Here is a 20,793-nt window from a genome sequence, read left to right as displayed (position 1 = left end):
ATTTTTACAGGTTTTAGTCATCTCTGACTTCAGGGGAGTGATTTAAAACTACATAAAAGATGAACACATACTGTGTGTATGTAAACGCAACTTACAAACTTAAGAGTTGTCAACTCTTACATTCACTTAATGTTAAAAGCTATAGTTCTGAGATTTTTGAAAAAATTTCATCAGTACAAATGTCTTTTTTGTCAAAACGATAGCTATTGTTGCTTCCAATACAATGCATCTGCCAAAAGTCCATTTGTAGGCAGGTGCTGCAGGATGAAATGTCAGGAAAAAATTCCATTATCATTAGTTTTTGCCTCAACACTTCCTAATAGTACTGCCAATGCTAACAAAAATACAGAATGGCAAGCCAAAACCCGCTGGTTTCAAGACAGTATTGGAAAAAATACTACTTAAAGCTCCCTTATTTGTGCAATATTGTGGTTTCAGCAATGATCAAATTTCAGTGCAATATTACTTTCAAATTTCATGAATACTTGCTTATATACACTAACTTCTCTAATTCCTATCAAAATCTATCCTCCCCCCACCGCTTCAGATTAAGGTAAAACTTTGAGAAACTTGTGAATTGTTAACTCCACAGTGTGTTTAATTCTCTGTCTTCTCTGTCCGTGCCCCAGTGCCTTTTATTCTGAGCACTAGGGTGCTTAAAACAAACAAAAAAAAGAATACAGCAAGTTTGGAGTCTTCTACAGATCATTACATTAAGATATGTTAAATGCTTAATCTTAGCTGCACTCCAATTTAGCCTCCACTAATAATGACAGACAACAACCCTGTATATACTACAAAGCAATAAAGACTGAAGAACAATCCACAGTCGCACACAAATGAATGTATAAAAGAAAGGGAAACAAAGGGGATATGACTTCTAACCAAAAAAATTAAATATACAAGGCAATATAAGGGCTACTAAATCAAACTGAGGATCAGACCTGAAAAAAGTCTGTAAAAAGGTTAAATATTGCAATTCAAAAATATACACACGCGGCAAGGAAAACCCATTTGGCTGTTATCTGGATGTTAGTGTTAAATAGCACATCTAAAAAAAATGTGTGTAGTATTAACAGAAACAGTAATAAAACAATTAGATCTCACCAATAATTTTCCAGAGTCACTTTCAGTCTACTGACTGAATAAAGCAGGTTCTTACTGGATCTGCTGGATGCAGATTCGCCAACTATTGTAACTCAAAAGGTCACCAAAAGCACATTTTCAGGAAAAAAACAAGCACTTGGGTTTTCAGACACTAAAACTTAGAGCAGAACCTGCATATGAACATTGTATATCTGCTATTTTGAAGTTTCAGAATCTACACAATACATGTGCTGCAGGGTTTCCCTCACAGAGTTTTACATAAGAAATCCAGAAAACACGTGAAAGGCATTTTTAAGTAAGGGTTTTTTGAAGGGTCATAGAATACATTCTTGGACCAAGCGCTGAAAGCACGTATACCATCTATAATAAATATACCAAAACATCATTTATTTATAATGTAACAGTATTTACGTTTTCGCCTCTTAGTCTCCATCTTGTCATATAGATGAATTCCATAGTATGATCCTTCCCCATAATTTCTCCGTTGCATAGTACATCCAGCTTAAAATGTAAGAGAACAAACAGTAAGATAAAGGTATGCAAAAGTTTAATATCTAAATGAACTCCTAAGTGCATCTCAGAGTTAATCCCTTGACTTCTATCATTATACAACAATTCCATCAGACATGTATATCAAACCTGGATGAATACAACATGCTGACAATATGCTATTTTGTACACTACCATTCAACTTTATTTTTTTCACTTTTCGTGTTTTCATTTGAAGTGTGAACAGAAGGAAGTCTGCCAACGAGGTAGGAAATCACTAGTAGACAAACATTCCCTATATTTAGCAATAGTACACAGTACCTGTTTGAAGAAAAAGACTTTTGCTGTATTTTGAAGACCACCTTACTATGCCAATGCTCTTTCAAATTCAAAGATACAAACCAGAAGTACTGTTATTGTCATATAAAAAATAAATTATAGTTAAAAAAATTAGTTTAAAAATAACTATAAATTACAAATAAAAAGCACTTCCAAGTATACAAACATTCATTAACTGAAAGCAAAAGACAGAGAAAAATAATCATCTTATTATGAAAAATGTTTAAACTGTATTATAGCACCTTACGGCTACGCATCACTGAAAATGTTTGACAATATTTTGATTACTAGAGCTATAATGTTTTTCTGGTTTTTAGATGAAAAAAAGCATTTTGAGGTAAACAGATTCTTTGTAACACAAGCCATTAAGGTGCCAGACAGATAAAATAACAAAGCCAAATACACCAAAAAGGCTGGTCAGCATGTCCTGACACTGTGACAAACTCCTGGGCGTAGTAATACACATGTGCACCTAACCTAACTCAGCCCCATCCCTGACCAAAGCTGGGAGGCTGCAGTTCATGGAGTCATTGGCTCCAGTAAGAGAACTGGTTGAAGAAACAGTCTGTCCTTCAGTCTAAATTCCTGTATCCTTAGAAAGAGGGGAAGCAGGTTCAAATATGATTAAATTTTGAAGGAATGTATTATGTTGCAGGGAAATAAAAATAAAAGCATTTTTCTTTCAAATGTACCTCATAAGAACTTGGAAGTTTTAATTTTAAGCTGAGAAACTTTTTGATAGTTCCCACAGTCACTCGAGTAGAACAGCGGATAAATTTCTTCATTAAACCCTAAAGCAACAGCAAAAAATCAGGAAAACCATGTTAGAAATTCTGGAAAATAAGAGCAATCATTAGTGCAAGAACAGCTGTAATTTTTTCAACCAGTAATCAATTTTAGTGCACCCTCTTCTAATCCATAATGGCACCATAGGTTCAATTTTTTGGCAAAATTTAAAAGATGACAAACAAGTTCATTTGACCCATCTCTGGTTCTAAAAAAATGTCTAAAAGATACCAAAGGGAAGAAAGATAAAAACCAAAGCCCAACTACCATAAAACCACAAAAAGCCCCAGAAGAACTTAAATAATCTACGTGTTTGCATTAGTAACACTCGGGTTTAAACAAATGTTGCATTTCTTTGAATTTTTTCAGTCCTTGAGAGAAAAAGGAAGTAAAGACATTCTGAAATAATCTAGGTAAAATACAGAGAAGCTACAAATCTGAGACGTGATCTATTACCATAGATTCTGTGATCCAGAGCCTAATGGTTTTGATTCAACAGGAAGACTGGAAACCTGAGACTCTCACATGGTGATGGAGACACAGATTTCTCACTGTATATAGCATAAACAGAGTGATAACATATAGGTATGTTTTCCTGATGAATCAAAATTTTCTTACTGTGTTACGAACTTCCAAAATTATACATGTAACATATCACACAGAAAATATAAGTAATTTTATTAGAAAAATTCTTTATATTTTTAAGAAATTCTTGTATTTGTATTTTAATAAAATATTATTAAAATCTAAGGGGATTTCTAAAGACTTTCTTCCAGACTCAATATCATTAAGTAAAACTCTTCAGGAACAGCAACTAAATATCCCTAATTCTTACAACAGCATTTGGCAGGTATTACTCTACACAGTTTGCAGACGGAGGTGACCTGCCCAAGGCCACAGACAACACATCTGTGTCAGAATCAGGTTTACAGCTCGGAAGATCTGGATCCCAGTCATTCAGTGCACAACATATCTGAAAAGCAAGTTCATGCTGGCATGTTAAGACAGTAATCCTGAAAGTATGAGGCAGCTCACCTACAGCTAGCTTTACAAATACCTCTGTGGTATGCTGTAATCTGTTGTGTAATGCAGTTATATACCATCAAGGCTGTGGACTACAAAACTATAATCCATACACAAAAAAAACTCCACAGTCACAGATGAATTTCTGTATGGAACTGTGTTTTTTAAAAAATTCCAAGATGCATTGAAATGCCTCATACAGAATGACTAAATAAGTGTGGAAGTCACCACACTAAGGTTTATTGTTACTGGCTATAAAATTATTTGGTTCCTATAAGATGCTATTCTGCCATCAATAACAACAGCACAGATTGTTTACTACTCACTTTGACTACATTATCTCCTGACTGCCCATTGTTGCGCAAACAGTCGAGGCAGATAGCAATCTGTGGGTCACTCCTGTGATAGTCTTTATCTTCTTCATTTTCATCACACTCCTCATCTACTTTGGGTTTATCAGCTTTTGGACTTTCATCTGTAAAATATGAAGATCAAACTATTTAAGTGTAAAATAATTAAAAGTCACATATTTAAGGAAATACAACATTTTCACGAGCATATTTTTTCTTCAAATTAACTTTATACATCTTAATGCAGTGCGTTCTTAAATTGACCAATTAAAAGATCTCTGAAAACAAATTTTTACCACTGAAATTTTAATGCAATATGCAAACAATGGATTTCTATGGAACAGAAAATAATTAGTCTGATGGACTATAATGGCTGTCTACTTCTGATGTGTCCGGTAATTAAAAACCCTGCAACTGTGCACGCATCAGGAACACTCAAACATGCAATCCTACCCTATGTTGTGGTAGTTCAGTGACAAAAAACGATGTTTGTAAATAAACAGTGGAATAACTAATTCAAACACTTGTATATCAAAGTACACATGGGTAATCAATTCATAAACTGTCTGCCACAATAATCCAGTGGAGAAAAGTTCCTGGAATATTATCATGAAGTAAAGTAAGGGAAGATAAAGCTTAACTTTCATCCACTTTTGATGCTATCTAAGTAATATCATTGTAAGAAATCCAGGTGTTTCTCTCCAGATGGATTTTACAACTAAATAGCCATATACTTACTTATTCCCCTTTAAAAATAAAAAATAAGAAAAAACGAAAGGTCCCAGTATTTTTTAGCAGAGCACATATATCCTACAAAATCACACTTAATGTGTTATCTCTTTTCACTGATGCTGTTAACATGTTCTATGGACCCCTGGTTTAAAATTCTACCCCTTTGGAAAAGGTACCATCTTCTACAATTTTCAAAGGTTTAGCAAAGTTGAACACTTGAATGTTGAGACCAGCAAGTACATCTAGATAAGGCTGCAGTGTATGTAAATAATAACCATAAAATGGGGTAACTTTTACAGATTTGTAATACAGTATACAATAATCCTATTGTATACATTTGTTTTTTCAATATCCCTAACTTATTTATTTAGATTTAAAAAAAGGTTGTTCTCTGTTGGAATAAAACATTATCACAAGTAAGTTGAATAAGCTGCGTATGCATCTTTTTGAAAAACTTTCAGATTGAATTGTGCTGCTTTGCTACACTTACCATACTTCTTAAGTAATTTAGAAGAGTTCAGGTGAGAAAATAGAACATAAACTTTAATAAATAGCAAGCCATGACTAAGTTTCTTGACACAGTAATTAGTTCCCTTTGCTCAGTTTAAATATTCAAGGTGAGTTTTAAGCTACATTCATTACTTTTCTTTCTTAGAATTTTTAAGTATTTTGTAATTATATTTGTCCCTAAGTCCCCTATTAGCTATTGACACATTCAGTTGATTGTGTATCATATATACATTCTGTTATTATCATCTTCCTATGAACAGAATTTTCAGTATCAACCTACAGACTTTTTTCTCTTTGTTTGTGAAAGTCCAGGAAGCAAATTCTTAATCCAGCAGGTGCAGTCTACCATCACAATCACTTATCTGAGGAGTCTGCCTATGATTCACAGATCCTTCAGCAAGTACATCCAAAACTTTCAACAGTTACCAATGCTGAATAATGGAGGAAAGTTTAGTTATGCAGTTTGAAAAGCCTTGAAAAACAAACCAACTACAGAAATAGGAAAAACAGCAAATTTCCCATCATAAAATAATTCCAGAAAGAGGTGCACATGCAAAAAGGTCACATCTTCCAAGGTATCCTGATAGGAAATTCAAATGTTCCCCCATGTAAATGGCACCAGAATATTTTCTGAAAAATCCTTGTAGATATTAGAAGTAATGATGTTTGTACAGGCAACGTCCAGAAATCAATGTGATGGTCCATTACTGGCATGTTATTCAATATGATAGAAGTTAAAAAAATAAATAAATTTAATCTCACTAGAATGGACTCATTGTTCTCCAAGTCAAAAAGCATCAAGCCAAGAGCAGGAAAGGAAAACCAAACCAAAACCTCGTTCCCCTCCTCCCCTCTTTCCCTAAGGAGTAAACTGGTGTCTCTTTTTTCTTCTCATCTTTCCTTCAAACCTTGGATATTGTCTACTTTCTGTGCTTTTCTCAGATATTGACCATAAAACTAATTGCTAGAGAGTGAGTTACTGTAAAGCTGTTTGCCCTCTTCCTTCCCCAGTTCAGGCTGGAGAGGACTAATGAATATTTTTTTCTCTGTACCACTGTATGTTTCATCATCTTTCAATTTTTTCTGGTAACCACTCTTCTACTGACACCACCAATGCCTGAGATGTGCTTTGTTGTTTGATTTTTTCCCCCCTTCTGATGTGTGAAAACTAAGTCCTGGTATTTTTTTACACATCTTAGGTGTTAAGGTTGGGAACTGTGCTGTGACCTGTGGTACAGGACATAACTGACAGACTCTTAAACTAGATTGACAACGTGATTGCAGGGCACAGCATTGACAACTGAAACAGTCTCTTCTTACTGAAACTATTCTCAGCAAATAATTCATTCTCGGGCAAGATTCTAAATGCTTGTTTATGGCAGAAGATAGCTTAAATGCTCATAATTTGTCTTAATGAGTTGTCATGACTTCTAAATGGTTTGTAGAGACAAATTTCTATAGCCCAAGAATACAGTCACTAATGGAGCTGGATACATATGTAACTACTCAAAAGTATATTTTGAGTTAGAGCCTAAGTCTCCTTCACAAAACAATCCAAGCTCTCACTACACTGAGTAACTCATCTCCATTAGGTTTACCATTAAATTACGGGAGTAAGGTAAGAACCAGAAGAATAAGTAGGTTAAAAGTAAGTTACATTCTACAAATTTGTAAATGATGTGCTAATTCTTTCTCTTTATGTATATAGCATAAAATAATTTCCTAAACAGTCAGAAATGTCTATACTTCATATAAATATTTTCTAAGTATTTTTAAAACTGAACAGATATACACTACATAGTATGATGTAGTAAACAAACCTAATTTCATCTGAACTGTTCTTCAGTTCTTTATTCAATTATATAACAGAGAAAATAACCTTGTCCCTTACAATGGATGCCAAATGCAAATCATCAAAACTAGTGAGAAAGAAAATTATATGTTATGAAGTTGAAAGGAAGATATAAACAAGTGAGTGCAGAAGAATATTACAAGATGTTTACTTGACAGTTATCCTTTACTGAAAAGAGCTATTTCTTTAACTTAACAGAGCCTTTCAAAAGTTCTTCAAAATCAAATCAAATAGGCTGTGGTATCAAAAACTTGTCAAGTTAAAGGGGCATTAAAACAGTTGGATGTAGTCACTTAGTACCTCAATACTGAGCTTTCAAACTTCATGGGTCAATTACAAAAAAAAAAAAAACCAACAACAATATTGTGGAATCTATATAAAACAATTGTTTAGCATGTGTGGAAAGCTGTTTTACTACTTGTCGTAACTAATTCTTGACAACCTCCTACTTAACAGATGGTCACATTCAGTAACAGAAAGTAATCTGTAAAAACTCTGTAAAAAAAAAAAATCTGTATCTTGCCGTATTAAGAAAATTAAGAATTTAACTGGGAAATGATGAGTGTTTCAAGTGAGAGCATAGGGAAATGCAAACAAAAATAATGGTAAAACAGTCAGTATTTGTAAAACAATTGGTTAATAGACAAGCAGCAGTACATGAGGGCCCACACTACACTTACACAGATTTGCTACAAGTTTCTGTAGTACCATGAATTCAGTAAAAACAATGTACTTGTGTAAGTGAACAAACAGGTCTTAATGAACAATGTTACTTAACACAGAGATGAGAAAGAGAAAAAATCATCACCTTGTCCATTTTCTTGAGGTTTGTTTTTCTTCCAAAATTCGATCTCTCGCTGCAGTTCCTCTAGTTAATACCAAAGAACAGTAATGTGAATTTTTTAATCAATAATACAGGTATGTAATCAGAAATAGCCATATTCCCTCCATCAACCCAAGCAGGTACCCAAAACCAAGTGAGAAACTTACGTTCTCGAAGTCCAGGCACCAACTTAAATATAATTTCCTCTAAGGTGTTATCCAGCCTTTCAGAGGGAAAAAATACATTTCACATTAAATGGAAACTAGCATTTTAAGTATTTTTAGTGTTTAAGTAACAAAAACTTTTGAATAATAAAATGAGTTGCATTTTTCTGGTAAATAATAAATCCTGTCAAAGCCAACTGAGTTTAGCTTGAGAAGCAACATGCATCAAAGCTTATCTTAATCACCTCTTAAAGGGATTTTTTTTAAGGAATTTATTTTTCAATGTATAAGAACAACAATGAAACAAATGAGGAAAAAATACTCTAAAATTTTTATTGTTTGAATTTTGCATTACGTGCAAACATTCATGTTACTAAAAGGGACAGACTGGAAAAGCAGTATCCAATTTTAAGGTCCAGCTCATGAATAGTAAGCATGAAAATTATAAACTACATTATCATATTAAGTGTTCAAGTGCTTTGGTAATAAGCCTGTTACGAAAATCTGAACAAGCTATTCCCTGCTCACTACACCACCCCAGAGCATCCTTGGTGCTCTGACTTGACAGTTCTCAGTACCCGTAATTAATTTGAACTATTGAAATCTGCCATGAGTTTGTATATCAGAAGACAGAACACAGCACAGGCATGTCCTTTGATACCCAGATATCAGTGCCAAAACTAGTTATTACAGTCCCTTCCACTGGACACAGTGAAGTTACCTTTGCTGCTGAAGCTAAAATACTTTTCTTTCCTTTTCTCTGAATTTAACCTACTCTCCTATCCCTTAAATTTATCATCTGCTTTCTAGTTCCGCTTCCTCTCCCTGTTTCTCTTATTCTTCAGCTTCCTCTGTATTTCATTCTGTTTCCTTTTTCTTTCTCTTCTTTGCTCTCTGTCTCATTTCTTGTGAACAGAAACTCCCACTGCCCACAGCCTAAACAAAAACCCAGGACAAAACAAAATACAAAGTAATATGGCCAGAGAAATTAAGTACCTTGAAATTTAGCAATGCCTACAATCCATTTTAATGGATAACAATTATCTTCTTATAATACATATATGAGTATTGAAGGTTTTCTTCTTTACAGAATTTGTACTTCAAAGTAATTTACAGAATTTGTAATTCAAAGTTTCCAATTAGACCTATTACCCAAATGTCACATTCTGAGACTAGTTCCCTGTGGTATCTGTCAATGGATATAATCATACCATAAGAATATTCATGTTTAAGCTACAACCATAATCCGTTTTTTTAATTGCTTCTTCTTACAGGGACAAAAAAAGGAAAAATCATCAGGTGAAACATTACCTCCACTAAAACAAAGTAGCACAGAGAGCTACTTTGAGCACACCACTTTCTCATGGATAAGAAGGAAACAAAAATCATGGGATGTCTTGAGTGCTTAACTTCTGACAGAGGACAAAACAGATCTACCTTTCCAAATGGTGTATTTTGTAGCCTCCTCTGTCAGTATCTGATATAACTAGATGGCACTGCTTTCTATGAAGCTCCCACAGAAGAGCACTGGGAACCTGGGAACCTGTCTTAGAAATGGAATTCATTTCACATATTAAGAAAGCTCCAATCTTCATAACGTACTGATTAAGAGAAACTAAATGACAACTTCAAAAGAGAACATTGCTACCTTAATTAAAAATCCGACTGTTCCTCAGTATGATATAATACATGCTGGGTTTTCTACATTTATTTTTGAAAGTTCCCACTTAGCACTTTCTAATTTGTCTTCAACAGCCCAAAACAAAAGTCACTGGTAATGCTAAAATAGCAAAAAAAACCCCAGCATACTTTGGAGATTTACAATGCTAGCAGCAAGAACCAGCTTCCTACTCCAGTTAATGACTTCATTTTCTTCCAAAAAATGAAACAAAAAAGCTGTTTTCTCCTTACAGAGAGTAAATACTAATCAATATTTTTAAAAAGGGCAGAAAAAAAAATTCTATCTGATCTTTTAAGTGAAAACTAAAAACTATAGGGAAAAAAATAAATCATAAAAGATTCTCAATTTCAGATGCATCTTACAGTGTTGCTATTATCCACACCTATGAGCACTCTAACATAAAGATTTGTATTTCTGTGACTTGCATCAAACCCATTCCAAAACAAAACTCCTTGACAAAGTTGGTCTCAGTTATTTAATATACTCTCTGCTAATGCTGTAACAAGAACACTGATATTTTAGACATAACTCTTTCCACTCCCACATCTTCCAACCTCCAAACAACAACATACAGACAGAATAACCAGGCACTTGTGTCAGCTTTGTAGAGTTTCTTTTTTCACCTCTTCTATAATATTGAATGAGTTATAAGATCAACACTCTCTTGATAATTATCGGCGAACATGAACCAAAATATTTCTAAGACTATAATTCAGGAAAACTTGCATGCACAGAAGCATGCTACCAAGAGAAAAAGAAGCCTGTCTGCATGGTATAGTCAACACAGTCCTATTGAGTACTGATGATGCAGAATTCTGCTAAATCAGTAAAGGCAATTCTAGAATTTAACACTTCCTACATTTTCATTTTACAACTCAGTGTTAAATTTCAGGCTCAATCATAGTTTCAAAAGACTCTAATTGCTGCCAGCTAAGAGATACATGTAAAAAACTCACATAGTTATGAAGTTACTCAGAAATGAGTTTATAAGTAGTTTGTAAAGTTTATCTGAAAGATCTCAAGTTAAAACTACTATCTAGTGTTCAATTCTATTTCTCAGAAAATGACTGCATTCTTTAGCAATGATGGGGCCGGTCTCTCTGGTCAGAGCATAAGACAGGCATTAAGTTATGCCGGCAACTTCCAAAAAAAGATCATTCTATTACACTGTTCACGTGCTCTTCTGATTATTTGTTTAGCAAATGTTTAAAGCTGTTTCATAAAATATAACCAGGAAACTACTAACTATATGCAGTTTGTTGGCAAACAGACCAAATGACTCTAAAAGGAATTTCAGGAAATAATTGCACAGAAAATAGCTCTTTCCACATTTCTGGCTTGCACTTTAACTTTTCTCACCCATCTATAATTTCCCTCTCAAAGGACAGTATTCGTTTACTAAAATGTTTCAGAAAATGCATTTTTCATCTCCTATGAAGTGGTCCCATCAGAATAAAAATATTTCTAAAATGCTTTTGTTTTCAGCTCATTAGTAGCCCACAGCATCTTCTATTATGGCTCACACAGCACCTCAGACACTCACGGGAGATCACAAAAGTATTTTCTACTACACAAACCCTCTTAGCCCAACTCTTCCAAAGACATTCAGATGATAAAGACTAAGGCCACTAACACCCTTCAGAGTTGCTGAATTTAATCTCAGTCACCTCTCCTCTTGGTATATAACTGAAGCACAGGGATGGTTGTGCATCATGTGAGTCATAAATCAAAGCAATATACGATAAATTGTAGCAACACAATGACATCAGGAAGTGATACCAACCCTAGTAAATGCCAGATGTAAATGTATATTTTAACACTGAGGTAAGAATAGTTTTTCCTAAATTCACAACAGTATTACAAAATAAGAATACCGTGGGGTGGGGTGGGGTGGGGTGGGGAGATTGTTGGGAGAGAGGGCAGGGAGTGCCTTCATCACTGGAGTTAAACATGAAGTTCTTCCACTTATGATGATATTTCTTGATTTCCCCATCTTATACTTATGGGATGTCTATCACCTTTGTTTCAACATAACATCACTAAAAGAGAATCCAAAATTTCAAGAAAAATAACTGTTTTTAAAAAGGTGTGTTACTGTGATATAAAAATACAAACTCTCAAAAAAGGGTATTTTTAGTGTCAAAACTTTTTTTCATTAGTCTTTTCATTAATCTCACAGCAGATTTCAATTCAGATTGGCAGATCTATGCCCTGAAAAACATTGTTATTTGTATGATTCATTTTCTATATAGCTCTAAGAAGAAAAAATTTGCCATGCAGATTGGAATGCCCTAAATAACTTGAAAAAAGAAACTCTAGAATTTAACTTCATCCACGTAAAGAATAATAGGGATCTGCTTCATTTATTTGTTTAATAAAGGTATTAAAATGTTTATTTTAACTTGTAAAATATACCCAGTCTTTCAGTGCCTTTCCCTTACCTTTCCTCCTTTTATTATATCTGAAAAAAATCAATTTACAATTTAGTGGGAGCTGAGAAAAATGACAACCTATATGGCTCAGAACAGTTAATATATGCTTTATACAAATAAGCAAAACAATGAATTCCCTTTTAGGATAAAGATGCTAGGATTTTTTTTCAATGTTTTGTTTTTCCATTGTAGCAAATGTTGTGAAATAGCATCTTACCTTAACATTTCTAGTGGATTGGTCTCATGCACTTGGTTGCCACACCTGGGACAGTCATTGCTGTCTTCAAAGTGTTGAACAATACAAGTCTTACAAACTGAGAGACAGAGAAAAAAAAAGGAAGACAGAAAGAAAGAAAAAATCAACTTAGACAAGATCTAAATAATAGCTACTACATGCATCAGAAATAAAAGAGTATTATCTCAAAGTAAATAATTACAATACATTTTCTCCACTTCTTGTTCCTCAAAGCCACAGTTCTGTTCCACTGAGACACCAAGTTCAGCAGCACAGGTTAGACAAGCACTGCTTTAAAGTATGTGATATTTTTACTACTTATAATTCTCCCAACATCATAAAATGCAAAGTCCATACCATGTAGCCCTTAAAGAGCAGGTTCTGACAAAATGTGTGCTGGGGAGCTTGAGCACAGCAGAGCCAACCAACACTTCAGCTGATCTGAAAATGACTTATGCACATCATTTTTGTTCCAATGTTTTGCTTGCAACTGAAAATACTGGTGTAAATACTTCTTGCAAAAGAAAAGTTCACAGAAGTTGTACAAAGGTTCAAAGTGTTTCCCTTTTGACACAGCGTTTTCAAAAACAATGACAGAACTTACAGTAAACATTTAATACTTGAATCTTATAACGAAAACTCAGGATCATGATCATGGCAAGTATAAACAAACCCAAACCAAGAACAATGTGAACTTAAACCCCAATAAACTGAAATTAAATTAAGCAAGGTGCTACATTACTGTTGCTTCCAAATGATTAATTGCAAACTGTAGATTTTAATGCTATTAATAAGAAAATGGAAGCCAAGCTGATGAGAACAAATATGCCTGCTACTATTACTGCATTGCAACATTCTGCATGGAGATAAACTCTACCCTCTGTTTATTATTACTTCACCTACACTGAAATGACAACTGCAAATTCATCAGTAAATGGACTGAAAAAAAAAATGGACTGCTGTGATTGCAATATGCTTTCCGCTGAAACACTGTAATTTCTTTCAGCAATTACCTAAACAAATCTCTAAACAAGTTGGTAAATCTGAATTATAAGACAACTTTAAGGAATCTCAAAATTCCTTTAACAAATGTCACCTAACAAGCAAAGCCTGCTTTTGTCTTTGCCTTAGTATGCTCAGAAGAGTTATGTCAAATCAGATAATGCTGGTAATGCACACACATTAGACCTCTACATAGGTTTTTTTTCCAACTGCTTTAGAACACTAACTTAAGGACATTAACTTCACAGCTCTGGTTGAAATTACAATGAACTTTCCACTTTACATGGGACAATAAACTTCAGAGCTCTCTGGCAGGCTCTCAGCACTCTCCCTACGCTAAATGGTTCTAGCAAGGCTGGCTGGATGCAGGGCAGATTTCTGGTGACCTGGTAAAACGAGCTCAGGAAGCCCACGAGCCCTGCCAGACAAGCCCTTTAAGCTGGGCACAGCACTGTCCTCTGCACACGGTGTCTCCAAAAGAGCTGAGAACACTGATGCCATGAGAGCAGCACTCAGAACTCAGGACATGAGTTAGTGTTTGCTTAACCTGAAGTTGAGAGGTATTTAGCGCTGGCATACAGATGCAAGAACCTGCAAACACAGAACCCTTCTTATATCACAGATCTTTTATAATTTGTTGAATTACTAGACTTAATCGATTTTTGCACATTCATTCCCTAACACTTCCAGAGGGTAAGAAGTCTAGTACAGAGCAGCAAATGTGATTGTACCTACAACAACATTTCTTCATTTTTCTACATACTTTTTCTAACTAATACTCCTAAAAGTAAACATTTTGCCACTACACTTACATAATAGAGAGAATGTCATCACCCATACAGAAGCCCCCATGCAAGCCCAAGAGAGCATTTAAGAACATGCTGAAATCAGAGCACAAATCTTAACTTTTGAAATGCATGTAGTTTAGATTTCTATAACATCTCCTCATTAATATGACTGAGAATCTCCTCTAGGACTGAAAATAACAGAAACTATCCTTGAAATTGAAAAGATATGAAGATTCTCAGCTCAAAGCTTTTCTTAAGATGTAGTGTTTGCACTTGTACAACCCAAGGGCAAACATCACAAGGTGGAATTCTTTAGCTGATCAGTAGCTCCTCAGCCATCCCAGCTCCCACAACCAGCTGAACTATCATTCCTTCTGTCACCTACCTGAAATACAAAGTACAGGGAGCAACTGAAGGCATCATTCTGTTCCTTCACTAATCAAACCCCAGATATATACACACAATGATACAATAGGGAAGAGGCACAGACAGTAAAATATATACAAAAATCACTTCTCCAAGAATATCAATCCCCATTCTCTTTGCTCTTTTCAATGGAAATGAAGTTCCTCTTCTGCTAACTGCTATAATAAAGGAAGGAGTTAGTCTTTAATTTATTTTTCTTTTTTGGTAAGCCTCCCGTCTGGTATAAACAGCAGCACCTCTATGGAGTCTTTCTAACCTGACACCAACTTAAAATGATTGATAAAGAATAAACAAAGTGGCAAAAAAGGTACAAATGTAACTAGTACTGGTCAATATTAATTTTGGGACTCATAAGCTTCTCTTATCTGGAAAATGGTCAGGCTGAATGAGGTTCTGAGCAACTTGAATTAGTGGAGGGTGTCCCTGCCCATGGCAGGGGGGTTGGAACTAACTAAGGGTCCCTTCCAACCCAAACCATTCTACGATTGTATTAGATTTTTTTTTTGCGACTGAGACTCTTCGAGAATTAGCACAAAAATTCTTCAAAAGACTTACAAAGGGTCGATACCAGAGTGATTTTTTTCCATAAACAATCAGAATTAGTCTCCTTTAGAAAGCATTTCCCTGCATTTTAAGAAAGTATGTCTGAAATTCTTTTAAGAGAATTTAATTCTTTCACTTGTTCTTAGGATCTCTGTTCCATTCACATCAGAGAAGTTCTTGAAGTCTCTGATGACACTGTTCTAACTGATTTGAAAAGGACTAATTCATTTGTCTTGTAAAGATATTTTAAATATCTTTATCTTGGTAGGGTTTTTTTTGTTTGTTTTCAAACTAAAGAGAAAAAGGGCCTATCTGAGCTATGGCTTTCATTTACACCTAGAAGAAATCTGAAATGATTACTGTTCACAACAATTTTATGCCATGGGATAGATAACTAACAGACATTTAAAATCATAAACCCTCCCAACCACTAACCACTGCTAAACACAGAGCATGCTAATATCCTCAATAATGTAACTTAAAGAAATATTTATAATATAAACCTATCTATAGAAAGGAACTGAATTACTCAGTCTGAATATATTTACGTGCTGTCTTTATACCTTTTCTTGAGAGAAGGTCACACCCTTGGAAGCCATGCGCTGTCCAGGAAAGGACTTAATGATTAATGAAGAGCTTAAACTCCAGTGTAAGAAAGATCTCTGAGTAAAATATGTACAGAAAAAACACAAGGAACCAAGAATCTTATTCCAGTCCTATATGGATGTATTCCCTATGCCAACAAACACACAGATCTGGATCAAGTGTTTGTACAGCCAGCTCAATGCCATGAAAAAAATCTTGAAATTGTAAATCAATACTGCAGTAATCTAAAACAACTTTCACTTTTTCTCATGCAAACCTATGGTGCTATGAGGACTTGCCCATCAAAACTAAACGTGATTCACCAATAGCAATGTAAAGGTAAAAAATACATACAAATTCTAGCACGCAAGTGTAATGAACTGATAAATGATAGTCCTATAGGGATCATGAACCAGTATTTTCAGATATGATAGGTGTAAGTGTCCTCTGTTATTCTCAATATAGATCACTGAACATTTTTCAAAGTCTATCACTTGGCACTTTCAGAAAACGGGATGAAGTCTAAGTATTGGATGAAGTTTAAGAATAGGGAAAAAGGGAATCTTTAACCACAATTAAATTACGAATATATTTAATTCACTTCCTCAGGGAAAAAACAAACACCAAACCAAAAACCTTTTACACTTCCAGTACAGACTAACAAAATGACACAGTATCATTTGCTTTACTGTAGGTCATGGTGTGGCAGCAAACAGGAGAAAAGAAATTGCTTAACCAAAATGTACACAGTTTGCAGAATTTTGATATATGGTACACAGGCCAGAGAAATGAGAACCTGAATTTCACAGTTGTACTATAACATTTCAGATGAGACACAATAAAAGTTAAACTCACATACGATGATTTTCTACAGCTGATAAAAGTACTTGTGTGACATATGCTAATTGGCTGGCAACCATAACAGACAATGCTACGTTTTCCAGTACAGAGATATCTGGTTCACACATTCTTTCAGACCTTTGTAATTAGATGAAAAATACAGATACAAGTGTCAGGATTGTGCTGTATGTCATCTTAGGGAAACAAAAAAGTACATATCTTATGCAAATTCACATATAGTTCAATGGAAAGACTCACCTCAGGTTACTGTTTAAATGTTGGTTAACTAGGTACCTAAATAAAACTTCATACTGCATTTTTGCAATAAAATATTCTACAAGAGAAAGTTTAATTAGTTAACTGTGGGACAAATTCTTCGTCAGAACCTATCCTTTGAATTCTTCCATGGATCTTCTCTCTCAAAGTTAATTACTCTCTGATCCATTGAGCAAAGGAGCGGCACAGGATACACACAGCTACTGGAACATCAAACCCATCTCAGTGTAGGCACAGAAGTCATTTGGTATGTATAATGAAGTATTCAATTAGCTACCTTAAACCTTCTTTACAAGCACTTACATTTAGAGAAAGTGTCTGCATAAAAACAGGACACAAACTTCAATACACTTAACCACCCTTTTCAGAAACTACACGTGAGACTACTCCACTCTTAATTACAATTACCAGACACATACAAACTGGACTCCCTTCTGTTGAAAGGGAATACCATAATTTCAGTACATGATGACCAAGAAAGACTTTTTGTGTTGAAAATTTCTATTTTAAAATAACCTGCTATACGTCATTGACTAAAGCTTTTGCAGGAGAAGGAGTCTGAAAGTTGCTCAGCTTGATTGTCTGAAGGTGAGTTTTTGCTGCAGTAAAGTTTTTTGTGATGTCCTAGTGAGAGCACAGGTTTCTAGCAAAATCTGAAAAACACTCCAGTTTCAGGACTATTTGTTTGATACTGAAAATCACATATCTGGTAATTTTCCTGCATGGAAGGTCATTTCTGAAAGTTCCTAGACTGCCTTGGTTGATAATTTCTTAAGGTAAATACTAGAGTGACCAACTAGGAATAATGCACCACTTGATCTGCTTTTCATAAACAGGGAAAAACTGGTGAGGAACACAGACACAGACAGCAGCAACTCAGGAGGATTCATTTCAGGATCTTGAGGAACGATACACAGTTAAACAGCAGAGTTAGGATTCTGAACTCCAGGAGATGGCACTTCAAGTTGTTTAAGTAACTGCTTGTCAGATTTCCCAAGGAGACTATCATTAGAAAGAAACTTAGGAGAGCTGGCTGACTTTTTTTAAAGAAAATTTATTTAGACCTCAAGAGCTAATCTGTGGAGGATTGTGACCAGAGCAAGCATACAAAGGGTTAACGAAGCAGTGGACATTGCCAGAATGGAAGAGAATGTGGCAGAAGGTGGGAGGAAGTGCCTACAATGTGCGTGGAGCCAAAGGTTGAGTGATCCAGAACAAGAGGATGATTAAAGAAAAGAAGAAAGCATGTTGAAAGCTGACAGGTGTAAAGATGGACATTAGTTGTTAACAGGTAGAAATATGCATACTGTAATTTTATAGGGCCAAGTATTGCTTGTTGATAGGTTGAATTCGCTTAGCTCACAGACCAGAAATGAAACTAGTTCCTCTATAAATAGAGGCTTGAAATAAATAATAAACGACTCTCTTGCTGACCAGCAAGGGTGTCCGTGTCCCAATCGCTACACTAACCAGTCTCTTGTACAGGGAATTTTGTCTAAAGAACTGCTTAGTGCACACTAAATGCTTGGTGCACAAAGTTCTTAATTAATATGCAAAAGTAGAGCGTATTAGAAGTGGAGACAAGGATGGGAAACAAAAAGATATAAAATCACTACTCTGGCACTTAGGGACAAAAGTAGGAAAGCCAAGGCCCAGCCATAGCTAAAACTAGTGAGAGACATAATGGAATTGTGTAAGTATGCTAGTAGTTGAAGGAAATTTAGACAAAATGTTTGCTTGTTAATGAATGAAGGAAACAACTTAGTAATAGGTTATACAGAAAGGTTTGAAGTCCTCAGTACCTTTTTGCCTTGGTCTTCACAGACAGAGCCTGATCTCCATGCATGATTTGGGAAGGAGAGGGATGATCAATAGACAAGGAGCAGCAGGTTTGGGCCCACTGAGAAAACTTGACATATTCAAATCTACAGGCCAGATAGGATTTACTAAGATGAAACCTTATCACCATAATCATGGTGATTATGAAAGGTGCTCAATGACTGGAAAAGGGCAGTGTGTTAAACCCACCTTTGTTAAAGACGGGAAGAATGACCCAGGTAAATTCAGTTCAACAGTCTCCCCTAGCTCCCTGAAAAGATGGCAGATTACATCATGGCCCCTGGAATCAATTTCCAACAACATGAGGGACAAAAATGTAATCAAGAATAGGCAGTACAAATTTGCCAAAAGTGAATTATTATACACTATCAGGTGATCTAATAACAGCCTGTACCACTTGAACAGCAGTTACAGGAGTGACGGAGCCCTGTCTTCTTGGGAGTGGCAAGTATCACAAGGAGCAATGGTCCCACATCGATATTTGGTAGGACATTCAGTAAAACTAGGTAAAGACTGAAGCACTGGAAAAGGCTATTGAGAGAGGCTGTAGAGACTTCATGCTTGAAAAGCCACATGTCAACTATACAGAGCCATGGCTTGACCTGGTACAGTGCTGGCAATGAACTCGTCTCATGCATGTTGGCCTAGGCAGCCTCCAGATGTCCCTTTCAACCAGCATTTCTATGATTGTGTAAACAGTCTGATATTTTTTTAGGACACTAAAGAAGGTTCCTGAGAAAAGTTTATTTTCCAAGTTTTGTAAGCGCACACTGTACTAAACAACAGATGATGGGACACGGACTTCAGCTCACACCCAGCCTGCTTCAATCAGTAGTTCTTAAACATCCTTGACAACTGTGTAACAGACTAGAAAAAAGGTCTCAGCCCATAAGAGAAAACCATTCTGTTGGAAGTAGTAAAAACGAAATTAGGTACTGAATTTGCAGAATAAGTAATTATTTTGCAGCAACATAACCATTTCGGTCACAGCATAGGGAAGTTTGTACTTCTGATGCCCAAGCTGCACTTATGTTTCCCAGTAAATGGTAGAGTTATCTGTCCAACATTTCAAAAATCCCATCAGAAAGATGCCTTATTAAAAAGGCACTCATTTCTCAGAGCAGAACTCTACTACCTAACATTTTTCAACCACACAGAATGTGCGAATGAACTGCTAACTGCTTTGGTTGCTACTGATCACAACAGATCCCCTATGATCACTGCAGAATACCTATGTCAATACATGCTTTTCATCCTTCCAGAGTAATACCTTGTACTCCCAGTACCTAATGAATTTATGCTGCTTCTTCAACCATTAATATCTGCAGATTTTGATCATTTGTGCAACAATGTTTTGACTTATGGCAACTAATACTACAAAAAAAATATCAAAGGATAGTTAAAATCAATGTATTTTGTGATATCCTGAATTCTGCCACACAGAGTCACCTTTTCCTCTGCAGACATAAGACTTTCATGTCACCACTTGTTTAATTTGATTTTCCCTTCCATCACTGTAAGCTTTGTACTTTGGCAACTAAACTTTGCTTTAAAGAAACATCACCTGCTTTCCTCCAGTTCTACTTAATGACCCAAACACGGGGCAGCTTTTTGGGGAGGAGACCTGTGCAACTCTGGCAGCTCAGTAAAATTCACGTCCTCTAATGTGGGGACTAGGCAGTAACAGAGCTGTCTCAGTAAAGAGCTCTCAATCTACAGGTAAACAAAAGAAAGAGATGCCACTGAAAACACTCCTGCCATTATTGTTTTGTAATGGGAGTGAAAATAAATAAACAAATAAATTATCTAAACAAAAACATACAGAATAAAAACATTTTTTCAAATCTGAGCTGATTTCTGAAGTAACTGTTTCCCTCTCACCCCTACCTTTTAAAAGTTACTACTGTTCATAAAACTTCAATCTTAAAAAAAATTAGCTAATACCAGAATTTTTCCAGTTTCTTTAAAGGG

The 20,793-nt window shown here is 35.3% G+C and overlaps 1 protein-coding gene across 4 annotated transcripts in view; it reads right to left on the bottom strand.

Annotated features, from left to right (window-relative positions):
- Positions 1 to 20,793, bottom strand: part of PCGF5 (polycomb group ring finger 5) — a 65,295-nt gene that overhangs the window by 12,199 nt on the left and 32,303 nt on the right. For all 4 annotated transcript variants that reach the window (XM_064662879.1, XM_064662878.1, XM_064662881.1 and 1 more), the window contains 6 exons: positions 12,506 to 12,602; positions 8,179 to 8,234; positions 7,997 to 8,056; positions 4,071 to 4,219; positions 2,628 to 2,726; positions 1,519 to 1,608 (listed from right to left, as the gene is read on the bottom strand). In XM_064662879.1, the coding sequence (XP_064518949.1) occupies positions 1,519 to 1,608; positions 2,628 to 2,726; positions 4,071 to 4,219; positions 7,997 to 8,056; positions 8,179 to 8,234; positions 12,506 to 12,602 (551 nt within the window). The remainder of the gene's footprint in view (positions 1 to 1,518; positions 1,609 to 2,627; positions 2,727 to 4,070; positions 4,220 to 7,996; positions 8,057 to 8,178; positions 8,235 to 12,505; positions 12,603 to 20,793) is intronic.

The sequence above is a fragment of the Pseudopipra pipra genome, chromosome 8 (genome assembly GCF_036250125.1).
Source record: "Pseudopipra pipra isolate bDixPip1 chromosome 8, bDixPip1.hap1, whole genome shotgun sequence".
NCBI lineage: Eukaryota > Metazoa > Chordata > Aves > Passeriformes > Pipridae > Pseudopipra > Pseudopipra pipra.
The sequence above is the reverse complement of the archived record's forward strand: the minus strand, read 5'-3'. Positions and strand labels throughout refer to the sequence as shown.